At 39.9% G+C, this 12,120-nt stretch overlaps 1 protein-coding gene across 2 annotated transcripts in view; it reads left to right on the top strand.

Moving 5' to 3' along the window:
- The first annotated feature begins 867 nt into the window (after window positions 1-867).
- Window positions 868-12,120, top strand: part of dpys (dihydropyrimidinase) — a 35,188-nt gene continuing 23,935 nt past the window's right edge. For both annotated transcript variants that reach the window (XM_066690986.1, XM_066690987.1), the window contains exons 1-3: window positions 868-1,394; window positions 6,532-6,690; window positions 11,849-12,028. In XM_066690986.1, coding sequence (XP_066547083.1) covers window positions 1,143-1,394; window positions 6,532-6,690; window positions 11,849-12,028 — 591 coding nt within the window. In that variant the 5' untranslated portion in view covers window positions 868-1,142. The remainder of the gene's footprint in view (window positions 1,395-6,531; window positions 6,691-11,848; window positions 12,029-12,120) is intronic.

Here is a 12,120-nt window from a genome sequence, read left to right as displayed (position 1 = left end):
GTATGGTGTTCCTAATAATCCTTTAGGTGAGTGTATAAGTTATAAGGTTGCTGAATGAATATACAAAAAGGCAGTAAAGCATGAATACCAAATGCACACTATTTCTGTCCCAATTGAAATTGGGATATTTGGAGGTAGAGAGATTGCACTGACAGTGTATTTGTTTAACGTTTTAGCCTCCATTGCTTTATATGTGGAGAAATTACGTTTAGTTGAGGTATTATTGGTCTATTTAATATGTATTGCAGTTGTTTAAAACTGTAGACACTCTGTAAGGTTTAGACACACCTGATTCTTATGATAGGATGATTTATAAGTAGTTCACATGCATTATTAACGTTTTGGAGTGGCTTCATTAATATTTTTAAATCCATGTGAAACCCAGGTGACTTTGTCTTCTTGTTAAACTGTACAGTTTGAACATCATAAATATGACATACAATAATAAAGTACAATTTCTTAAATTAATAAGTACAATTAACTCTTAAGATAATTTTGTTTTTATTATGGTATTGCTCTGAGTATCATGCCCAGCTCCACTTTAGTCTTATTTGAATTTGAGTGGATTGACACATTGTTCTTCAGGATCTGGTCACATATGTATAAAATGAAGTGATAGAATTAAAATGTTAGGTAAGTTTCTTCTTTCAAGACCTAAATAAATAATAATAATTCTGCACCGAGATAGACAGAGTAAAAGAGAGCTGAAGGTCGCACGGCAAATAAACTGTTAATGGCATGTACAGCTGTAGCTTGAGTTCAGCTGTGCAGATTACCAAGTGTGCTCTGGAGTATCAAGAGATCTGCAACCATGGTGCAATATTTAAACAGTGGAGAGACACGGTTTAGCTGTCATAGTTCCAGCACAAACTTTGGGATGATTGCAAATGCACTATTTGGATAAAAACGTGGTCTGTTTCACAACATCCATAAGTGTGGTAAAGGGTGCTGTAGACTGCACAGTTCTCACTCGAGCTCAGTGCTGCACACGCAGTTTTTTGCGCTAAAAGTGAAGCAGAAGAAACAGAAAGACCTTGGAAAGACTTTTAGCCAACTAAAACGCCTTAGGTCAAATTTACTTTTGATTTTGGAAGGTAGAAAGTCACTTAGGTTTCTTTCCTAATTACAACAGACAGTCAAAGATGGGAAGTCAAAGCAGGATTCTGATAAAAGGAGGAAGAGTGGTGAATGAGGACTGCTCCGAGATCTGCGACGTCTACATTGAAGATGGCATCATCAAGGAGACTGGGTTAAACCTGCAAGTACCAGGGGGAGTGAAAGTGATTGATGCCACGGACAAATTGGTAATGCCTGGCGGGATCGATACGCACACTCACATGGAGCTGGCCTTCATGGGCACCAAAACAGTGGACGATTTCTACACTGGAACTAAGGTATTAGTTTGGTCATAATAATGATGATGATGATGATGATGATGATGATTATTACTGTTACATAATTTTTAACGTAAAAATCAACAATGTATCTTGTACAATTTGTGTCATTTAATAAGAGCCTTATTTAATTATTTTATTTTAAAGAATTCACCTTGTAAAAGAGGATCTATGTCATTACAATGTATATATCTTTATAGAAGCACATCTCACTCCAGGTTACTCCTAGAGCTCCTATCTGCACTGAGTGGGACTCTTGATGTAACTACTTCTGATTTAAACTGTATTGATCATGATCTTGTTGGGAACCCTTCCCCTTGATCTGATTCCTATCCTAAATAACTTCTGGTGAGCTTTGTTAGTGTATCAGGAACAGTGGTGGACACATTGAACACATACTTTGAATAAAGGCATTTGTATTGCCATTTTTATATATTTATTCTATGATTCCAGACTTATGTACTTGTGCTTAACTGTATGATTGACTAGACTTAGAAAACTCAGCTCTTAAAAGGTTAGGTAGGTTTAGACATAAAGTGCCTTAACTAGATGTTTCAATGCCCCATTTAATACTAACTGCATAACATTAATTGGTAATCTATTAAGACTTGTTTAGACAGCTTTATTCTACCATCAGTAATGTATTAATTCAGTGGAGGCCAGACGCAACAGAGTTCTGTTTGTTCAATTTCTTGACAGCAGCACACCTAAAACAGCATTTCTGACATCCAAGGCGGAGCGACTTTAAGGCTGATGGGATGATATAGGACATTCTTTTAAATAACCAAATAAAATATATAATATTTTCCTCATCTGATTTTTTCAAGAGAATAACAAATGGATATTGAAGCACTGCAAAATTCCAATGGTACCTTGAGGATAATGCCATACTCCATTTATATGTATAGTTGTTAATTATACATAGAAAATGGGTTCACTGCAATTATTCCAGTACACTGCTGTTAAATCAGAATTCAGAAAATCAGAATATAGTTACACTGGTCACTTTGGGTAGTTGAATCATACTGAAATTTCTGACCCCCACCTGCCCTTGACAACAAAGGCTGTGCCCTAGTTCAGCTCAGTGTGTCACTTTTAATCTTATTTTAGCGCATGTCACTGTATCATTTAATGTGGGCACAACTCGGACTGGCCAGAGTTCAAGCCTGCAATCTTCCATAGTAGGAATGAGTGACATACCAACTGAGCTGTTACACTACTCTGTGGCCCTAGTGCAGATTCCGACACTTATTTTGAGGTTTAGTGATTTCTGTGTAATTAACTTCCAGGCCCTGAGTATAAAATGTTAGGAAAAACAGCTTGATATCTCTTAATAACGTTGGTTTACTGTCCATGCTTACATTGGCAGTGGTACTTAGAACCACACCCAAGTTGAAAATGTAAACTTAAACCACTACGTTTTCAGAGTTTTAAAAAATATATTCAAATTATTTTTGACACTTAGTTTTAGTTTTAACACTAACCAGTAGCTGTACATCCACACAAAAACAAGCTTATCTTTTTCAGACAATGTCTGTCATAGAATTCTGAGATATTTACAGTATGGTAACATGAAAACATGTAAAGAATACAGTAATATAATAGTCCAACTTTATTACATCAGATCATATTTGATATTCCTCCCAAATATCTCAGGCATTTTCTAATAGAGGTCTTGTCATTTCACAAGAACCAGCCACGGTGGTTTTGAGTTTGTACGGAGAGCGACGCCACAGTCCTCAGGAATAATGCAACTGTACCAGGAGCAGAACAGATTAATAAAACATCTGCCCTCAGTTGAAACGGTACCTCAGCTGCACCTTTCAATCACTGCACAATGCATGTAATTAAGCCCTTCACTTGAATGGCACAGAGGAACATATTGTTCTGTGATAACTCTGTGTTCTACTATTAACAGTTATACTTAAAATAGGCTGCAATTTTTAAATGACTCTTCATGCAGGTAGTTTTTGAAATTATATGTACAAATGTTTTGATTTTTTTGCTCATTGGTTTTAGTTAAAACGTTTTTCAAACTTTGTAATAGATGTTTTATTTAGACAGGTGCTCAAAGCAAATTCTTCACCTTGGTTTTATTTTATGTACAGTGAGGGAAAAAAGTATTTGATCCCCTGCTGATTTTGTACGTTTGCCCACTGACAAATAAATTATCAGTCTATAATTCTAATGGTAGGTGTATTTTAACAGTGAGAAACAGAATAACAACAAAAAAATCCAGAAAAACGCATTTCAAAAAAGTTATAAATTGATTTGCATGTTAATGAGTGAAATAAGTATTTGATCCCCTATCAATCAGCAAGATTTCTGGCTCCCAGGTGTCTTTTATACAGGTAATGAGCTGAGATTAGGAGCACTCTCTTAAAGGGAGTGCTCCTAATCTCAGCTCATTACCTGCATAAAAGACACCTGTCCACAGAAGCAATCAATCAATCAGATTCCAAACTCTCCACCATGGCCAAGACCAAAGAGCTGTCCAAGGATGTCAGGGACAAGATTGTAGACCTACACAAGGCTGGAATGGGCTACAAGACCATCGCCAAGCAGCTTGGTGAGAAGGTGACAACAGTTGGTGCGATTATTCGCAAATGGAAGAAACACAAAATAACTGTCAGTCTCCCTCGGTCTGGGGCTCCATGCAAGATCTCACCTCGTGGAGTTTCAATGATCATGAGAACGGTGAGGAATCAGCCCAGAACTACACGGGAGGATCTTGTTAATGATCTCAAGGCAGCTGGGACCATAGTCACCAAGAAAACAATTAGTAACACACTACGCTGTGAAGGACTGAAATCCTGCAGTGCCCGCAAGGTCCCCCTGCTCAAGAAAGCACATGTACAGGCCCGTCTGAAGTTTGCCAATGAACATCTGAATGATTCAGAGGAGGAGGAGTTTGGAGGAGGAGGAATGACCCCAAGAACACCATCCCCACCGTCAAACATGGAGGTGGAAACATTATGCTTTGGGGGTGTTTTTCTGCTAAGGGGACAGGACAACATCACCGCATCAAAGGGACAATGGATGTACCATCAAATCTTGGGTGAGAACCTTCCCTCAGCCAGGGCATTGAAAATGGGTCGTGGATGGGTATTCCAGCATGACAACGACCCAAAACACACAGCCAAGGCAACAAAGGGGTGGCTCAAGAAGAAGTACATTAAGGTCCTGGAGTGGCCTAGCCAGTCTCCAGACCTTAATCCCATAGAAAATCTGTGGAGGGAGCTGAAGGTTCGAGTTGCCAAACGTCAGCCTTGAAACCTTAATGACTTGGAGAGGATCTGCAAAGAGGAGTGGGACAAAATCCCTCCTGAGATGTGTGCAAACCTGGTGGCCAACTACAAGAAACGTCTGACCTCTGTGATTGCCAACAAGGGTTTTGCTACCAAGTACTAAGTCGAAGGGGTCAAATACTTATTTCCCTTATTAACATGCAAATCAATTTATAACTTTTTTGAAATGCGTTTTTCTGGATTTTTTTGTTGTTATTCTGTCTCTCACTGTTAAAATACACCTACCATTACGATTATAGACTGATCATTTCTTTGTCAGTGGGCAAACGTACAAAATCAGCAGGGGATCAAATACTTTTTTCCCTCACTGTAGGTGTATTTATCTGACAGGACAGAACCACAAAATGATTTTCTTAAACCGTCCAAAACTTTTAGTTAGCAAACTGTGTTATAGGTTTTCTGATGTGTGACAAGATCAGAATGTTTCGAGTATTGGCATCTCTAGTGTTCAGTTATAAAGTCCTCCCTACCCCTTCACCATCAAAAAAAGATAAAACTAGAAGTGCAGTTGAGACCTGTTACTCAGATGGAAAAATGAAATACAGGATTATATGCAGGAGTACAGTGTAGCAGAGCAGAGATAAGCCATGTTTGACAGATGCTCTGTTTATCGGATGATGCTGGGCAGTGTGTTAAAAATGTACGTCAGAGAATTGTTACATGGGGCCAGTCTTTGTCTTAGTATAATTATTAAGTTGTATAATATGGAAGTGTATAGTTAATTTGCTCCTGTACTATTAACGGTAGACACTCAGTTAAAACGGTTGTGTAAAACAATCTTACTTGGTCTGTTAACAACATATTCTGGGAATTTTAAGACTCTTGTAGAAAAGTCCAGGCACTACAGTATCTCTTAGCGTTAGATAATCTGTGTTGTTGTATTTTTAAACATTCTTTATATAATCGCAAGCTTGGTCCTGTGTTAATGGTGGGTCCAGGAGAATTAAACATGGATCTTTACTGTGCCGACTCACAACTGGTACGCATCATTGCAGGCATTGCAGCATGTATGCCAATATGTTCTTTAGACGAGTATTAGACAACACCTGTGATGAGCGTAGGATGTGTCAGTCCGGGTATCAAGCCACAAACACCACTCTCCGTATCTGTTTATCTCCAATTGATTTTAATTTCTTTACCAAAACCAATTCTAAAAAGACAAATTACCACAAAAATCCTAGGAATTACTTTAGTCCCGAACTATGATTAATAAAACACATGCATTGAATAGATTTCATTCAGCACGTACTGTATTTAAAAATGCTACAATGCTTTCTTAGGAATAGAAACAAGCCCTTGTTTTTTCCTTGACATATAACATGTCTTATGCGTACCAAAAAAAAAAAAATGTATTTCCTAGAGGCCAATAGAGGGGAATTCAGATTCTTTCATGACTATATCAGGGCCTTGACTTCTGCCCTGTAAAAGTACACATTGGAACAATTTAAACAGCAGCTGCAGTTAATCAGCACCACACTGTACATCTGTATATCAGCTTAAAAGAGGATGTAAATGTATTTTCTCCCTGTTTCTTATATATACATTAACAGGAATGGCATTGGGTGCAAGTTCCATGTGGTTGCTCTATAATAGAAATCTGATTCACTGTATATCCTTTTTTTCCCCTCCTCCTCATTGGTCACCTTTTTTTCCATAGTTCTTCATTGCCTTTATTTTAAAATTTGATTTGGATTTTGTCATTGTATTGTCTCACCTTTTGGGTTTTCTCCTACTTTTCAAGATGATCTCATATTTTGCAAACATGTCTACCAGGGACTTCATTTGCATAAAAACAAATCCAGTAGCTAGAATAACATCTGTGTTTGCAGGCTGCTGTGGCTGGAGGAACCACAATGATCCTAGACTTCGTCATCCCTCCGAAGGGTACCTCCCTGCTGGAAGCCTATGAGAAGTGGAGGAGTACAGCAGATCCCAAAGTCTGTTGTGACTACTCCCTTCATGTTGCCGTCACATGGTGGAGTGATCAGGTAGTTTGGCTCTCTGTATGACATGACTATTTATGACTATCAAGTTAAAGCATTGAGGTACAATGCACTTATTCTGAAAATGGGTTGAGGACCAGATGTAACACATTAAATAGGGGTGGTTGCAGTCTAAATACTCACTTGTCTGGGTTCAGCAAACCAGGTGTTGGTTATTCTATTAATTGCCTTGCATTTACATTTTACATTTTAGTTGTGAGAGCTCTCAGTGCTTTCCCCTTGGTGTCAAATGTACTTCTGGTGGGTTTTCAGCTTCTCTTCTAGTCTTGTTTTGGAGTTGTAGATCATTGTAGTCTGTCCCTTATTAAAGATACCCTGAGACACAACACTTCCTTGCAGCTGTACCTGGCACCCATATATACAAATCTAGCAGTATGTTTATTAATTTGATTTTACTCAGCCTTGGAACTGTGTGTTGCTTGATCACCACACTGTAATTTGCACTTTGGTCATGGGATATGAATAACTTTTGGCACATGCAAACAAAACGAATGGTACAAAGAAATGCAACAAGGCACAGAATACAATTACATCTCAAATACAATGCTATGTTGACATCATAAACTGTTAATGCATCTTCTATTTAATGTAAAGTCCTACATAAAATACAATACATCTTCTGGTTTTGCCCAGAAAATACACACCGATCAGCCATAACATTATGACCACTGACAGGTGAAGTGAATAACACTGATAATCTCGTTATTATGGCACCTGTCAGTGGGTGGGATATATTAGGCAGCAAGTGAACATTTTGTCCTCAAAATTGATGTGTTAAAAGCAGGAAAAATGGGCAAGCGTAAGGATCTGAGCCACTTTGACAAGGGCCAAATTGTGATGGCTAGACGACTGGGTCAGAGCATCTCCAAAACTGCAGCTCTTGTGGGGTGTTCCCCTACCTATCAAAAGTGGTCCAAGGAAGGAAAAGGGGTGAACCGGCGACAGGGTCATGAGCGGTCAAGGCTCACTAATGCACGTGGGGAGTGAAGGCTGGTCCGATCCAACAGATGTGCTACTGTAGCTCAAATTGCTGAAAAAGTTCATGCTGGTTCTGATAGAAAGGTGTTGGAACACACAAGTACATCGCGGTTTGTTGCGTATGGGGCTGCATAGCCGCAGACCAGTCAGGGTGCCCATGCTGACCCTTGTCCACTGCCAAAAGTGCCTACAATGGGCACGTGAGCATCAGAACTGAACCACGGAGCAATGGAAGAAGGTGGCCTGTTCTGATGAATCACGAGTTCAAGGTGTTGACTTGGCCTCCAAATTCCCCAGATCTCAATCCATTCGAGCATCTGTGGGATGTGCTGGACAAACAAGTCCGATCCATGGAGGCCCCACCTCGCAACTTACAGAACTTAAAGGATCTGCTGCTCTTGGTGCGTCTTGGTGCCAGATACCACAGCACACCTTCAGAGGTCTAGTGGAGTACATGCCTCGACGGGTCAGGGCTGTTTTGGCGGCAAAAGGGGGACAAACACAATATTAGGCAGGTGGTAATAATGTTATGGCTAATTGGTGTATATATATATACAGTGAGGGAAAAAAGTATTTGATCCCCTGTTGATTTTGTATGTTTGCCCACTGAAAAAGAAATGATCAGTCTATCATTTTAATGGTAGGTGTATTTTAACAGTGAGAGACAGAATCACAACAAAAAAATCCAGAAAAACACATTTCAAAAAAGTTATGAATTGATTTGCATGTTAATGAGGGAAATAAGTATTTGACCCCTTCGACTTAGTACTTGGTAGCAAAACCCTTGTTGGCAATCACAGAGGTCAGACGTTTCTTGTAGTTGGCCACCAGGTTTGCACACGTCTCAGGAGGGATTTTGTCCCACTCCTCTTTGCAGATCCTCTCCAAGTCATTAAGGTTTCGAGGCTGACGTATGGCAACTCGAACCTTCAGCTCCCTCCACAGATTTTCTATGGGATTAAGGTCTGGAGACTGGCTTGGCCACTCCAGGACCTTAATGTGCTTCCTCTTGAGCCACTTCTTTGTTGCCTGTGTGTTTTGGGTCATTGTCATGCTGGAATACCCATCCACGACCCATTTTCAATGCCCTGGCTGAGGGAAGGAGGTTCTCACCCAAGATTTGATGGTACATGGCCCCGTCCATCGTCCCTTTGATGCGGTGCAGTTATCCTGTCCCCTTAGCAGAAAAACACCCCCAAAGCATAATGTTTCCACCTCCATGTTTGACGGTGGGGATGGTGTTCTTGGGGTCATAGACAGCATTCCTCCTCCTCCAAACACGGCAAGTTAAGTTGATGCCAAAGAGCTCGATTTTGGTCTCATCTGACCACAACACTTTCACCCAGTTCTCCTCTGAATCATTCAGATGTTCATTGGCAAACTTCAGACGGGCCTGTACATGTGCTTTCATGAGCAGGTGGCCTTGCGGGCGCTTCAGGATTTCAGTCCTTCACGGCATAGTGTGTCACCAATTGTTTTCTTGGTGACTATGGTCCCAGCTGCCTTGAGATCATTAACAAGATCCTCCCGTGTAGTTCTGGGCTGATTCCTCACTGTTCTCATGATCATTGAAACTCCACGAGGTGAGATCTTGCATGGAGCCCCAGACTGAGGGAGACTGACAGTTATTTTGTGTTTCTTCCATTTGCGAATAATCGCACCAACTGTTGTCACCTTCTCACCAAGCTGCTTGGCGATGGTCTTGTAGCCCATTGCAGCCTTTTGTAGGTCTACAATCTTGTCCCTGACATCCTTGGACAGCTCTTTGGTCTTGGCCATGGTGGAGAGTTTGGAATCTGATTGATTGATTGATTGCTTCTGTGGACAGGTGTCTTTTAACGAGCTCAGCTCGTTACCTGTATAAAAGACACCTGGGAGCCAGAAATCTTGCTGATTGATAGGGGATCAAATACTTATTTCCCTCATTAACATGCAAATCAATTTATAACTTTTTTGAAATGAGTTTTTCTGGATTTTTTTGTTGTTATTCTGTCTCTCACTGTTAAAATACACCTACCATTAAAATTATAGACTGATCATTTCTTTGTCAGTGGGCAAACGTACAAAATCAGCAGGGGATCAAATACTTTTTTCCCTCACGGTATATATATATATATATATATATATATACACCCAACATGGTAACCTGAAATGGTGCAAACCTGAAATGGTAAACAAAAAGTTTAGGTTACCAATAACTAAAAAATAATGTACATTTCAGCCTGAAAAATAATTACATTACACCCTCTTAAGCATTATTTGGCAGTGTTACACAAGTTACACTGTATTCCTACAATGAGAACATCGTTTGAAAGCTTATTCTCTTGGCTATCAGCGCACTTCATTCTCAAACACATCCGATTTACAGTTTCCGTGTCGCCCACCGTCATTCACAGCCCAGGGGGGTAAATGCTCCTTCAGATGGTCACAGATCACTCAGTTTTGATTGGATTTCTTTGCAAATAGGCTTGTTTTGTTCAGAACTTTCAGATATTATTTGATGTTCTATCAGACACAGAGAAGTTCAGACTCGTTGTGTATTACTACACTGTAAACACAGATTTCCATCTTGACAGGCGTGTGTTGCTTCTACCAAAAAGTGGATAGTCTTGTATTGATCAGTAGACAATATTGATCATAATTGTCAATATTGTCTGAGATTTTGTATTCCTACTTAGACCAAGTATCCCCCCACACCCCCATTTCAGAATGTAAATGCTTAAATGTGGGGGGGTATAAAAAACTAAATTTTCACATTGTTACAAAGCTGAGAGTCTCAGCTTTCATGGGATACCAAACAAACACAGCTGCGATTAAAGAGAAGCACACAGATTTGGTGCCCTTTTAAGGGTACCAGAGGGGTTTGTCAGCTTAAGGGGTTAAATTTTGTTAAACAAAACTATTCCATTATTTATTTTTTATCTCCAATTGTTTATTTGTTCTATGGTTTAATTTCAGAGTACATTGAGACATTAAACTGCGTAAATTTAAAAAAAAACTGGAAAAATTGAGGTGTCCTAAAACTTTTGACAGGTAGTGTAGTGAATACACTGGAGACCACTCCAAGTTCATAAATCAATGTTAAGTGGTTTCTTTATATATATATATATAGTGACACCGTGCTGTGTGGTGTGGTGAGGCTCCGCCCCAAACTGCACCGTGCTTCTCCAGATCCAGGTGGAGGTGAAATTCCAGCGGAACAGCTGAGCCGCTGTTCCCACGATCACTGGATCCATGCCTTTATAAAATGTAAGCGCTAGGCTTCTTCAGGTGGGAAGACAGGAGATGAGCCTGGGTGTGGAGCGTGAGTGTTGGAGAGAATTTGGAGATTGATAGAGAAGAGGAGAATTGGAGGTAGGGTTTGTTTGTGTTTTTTTGTGTTTCTTTTTGGTTTGAGCACTTTACAATAAATTCCACATAAATTCCACATAAACACATTCCCCACATTCCTGCCATTGTGTACCTTAAACACGCCTGAGAGCCCCAGCACTGCTGCACTTAACCCCCCCACTGTTACTATATATGTCATACTGTGGGAGGTTGCCACGATGCTCTTGAAATAGGTGGGGCCTCTGGAAATAGACACAGGATCAAGAGTGCACCAAAACAAAACCCTAGCTCCTGGTTGAGCCTAACTAGACTGTGAAAATAGATCCCTCTCTAAACATGCAACTAATCAAAAAGACAGACACAGCAAACAGTCCAAAAGAGTAGTCAAATCCAAGCCAAATGTTTCTCTCCACCTCTCCACCTCTCCACACCAAAGGAATCCAACTTCCTGCTTTTATACTGGAAGTTGGACAATCAGGGGCATCTTGCAGGTCAGGTGTTTCCACAGCATGAATCCTCCTCCTAGGGCTTCTGAGAGGTGTAATATTTGCTTCCTGGCCAAGTAGTGCTACTCCCAGCACTACATTACCATAAAAATATATTAACTCAACATGCAACTATTTCAAAGGTTTTACTGAGTTACAGTTCATATAAGGAAATTAGTCAATTGAAATAAATTAATTAAGCCCTACTCTATGGATTTCAAGTTTTAAGTTTTGGTTGGAGTGTACAATTGCCATGTTGACTGCAATAGATTATTCTTAATGGATGCAAAATGTATGATTCAGTTTGTTTTATGATGAACTGACATATCTTGATGTCATCTTGACTACAGGTTAAAAGGGACATGGAGACACTGGCCCAACAAAAAGGAGTCAACTCGTTCAAAATGTTTATGGCCTATAAAGATGTCTTCATGCTGCACGACGATGAGCTGTATGCTGTCTTTTCACAATGCAAAGAAATTGGAGCCATAGCGCAGGTTCACGCAGAGAATGGAGATTTGATAGCAGAGGTGAGTCATTTCCTTCATTCACAGCTGGTCTGTATTCAATGTTGTTACACAGGTACCTTCTTAAGTTTTAAAAAGTACCCTTTCTTTAAAAT

Source organism: Amia ocellicauda, chromosome 18 (genome assembly GCF_036373705.1).
Source record: "Amia ocellicauda isolate fAmiCal2 chromosome 18, fAmiCal2.hap1, whole genome shotgun sequence".
NCBI lineage: Eukaryota > Metazoa > Chordata > Actinopteri > Amiiformes > Amiidae > Amia > Amia ocellicauda.
Note: the sequence above shows the minus strand (reverse complement) of the source record. Positions and strands in the feature narration are given on the sequence as shown.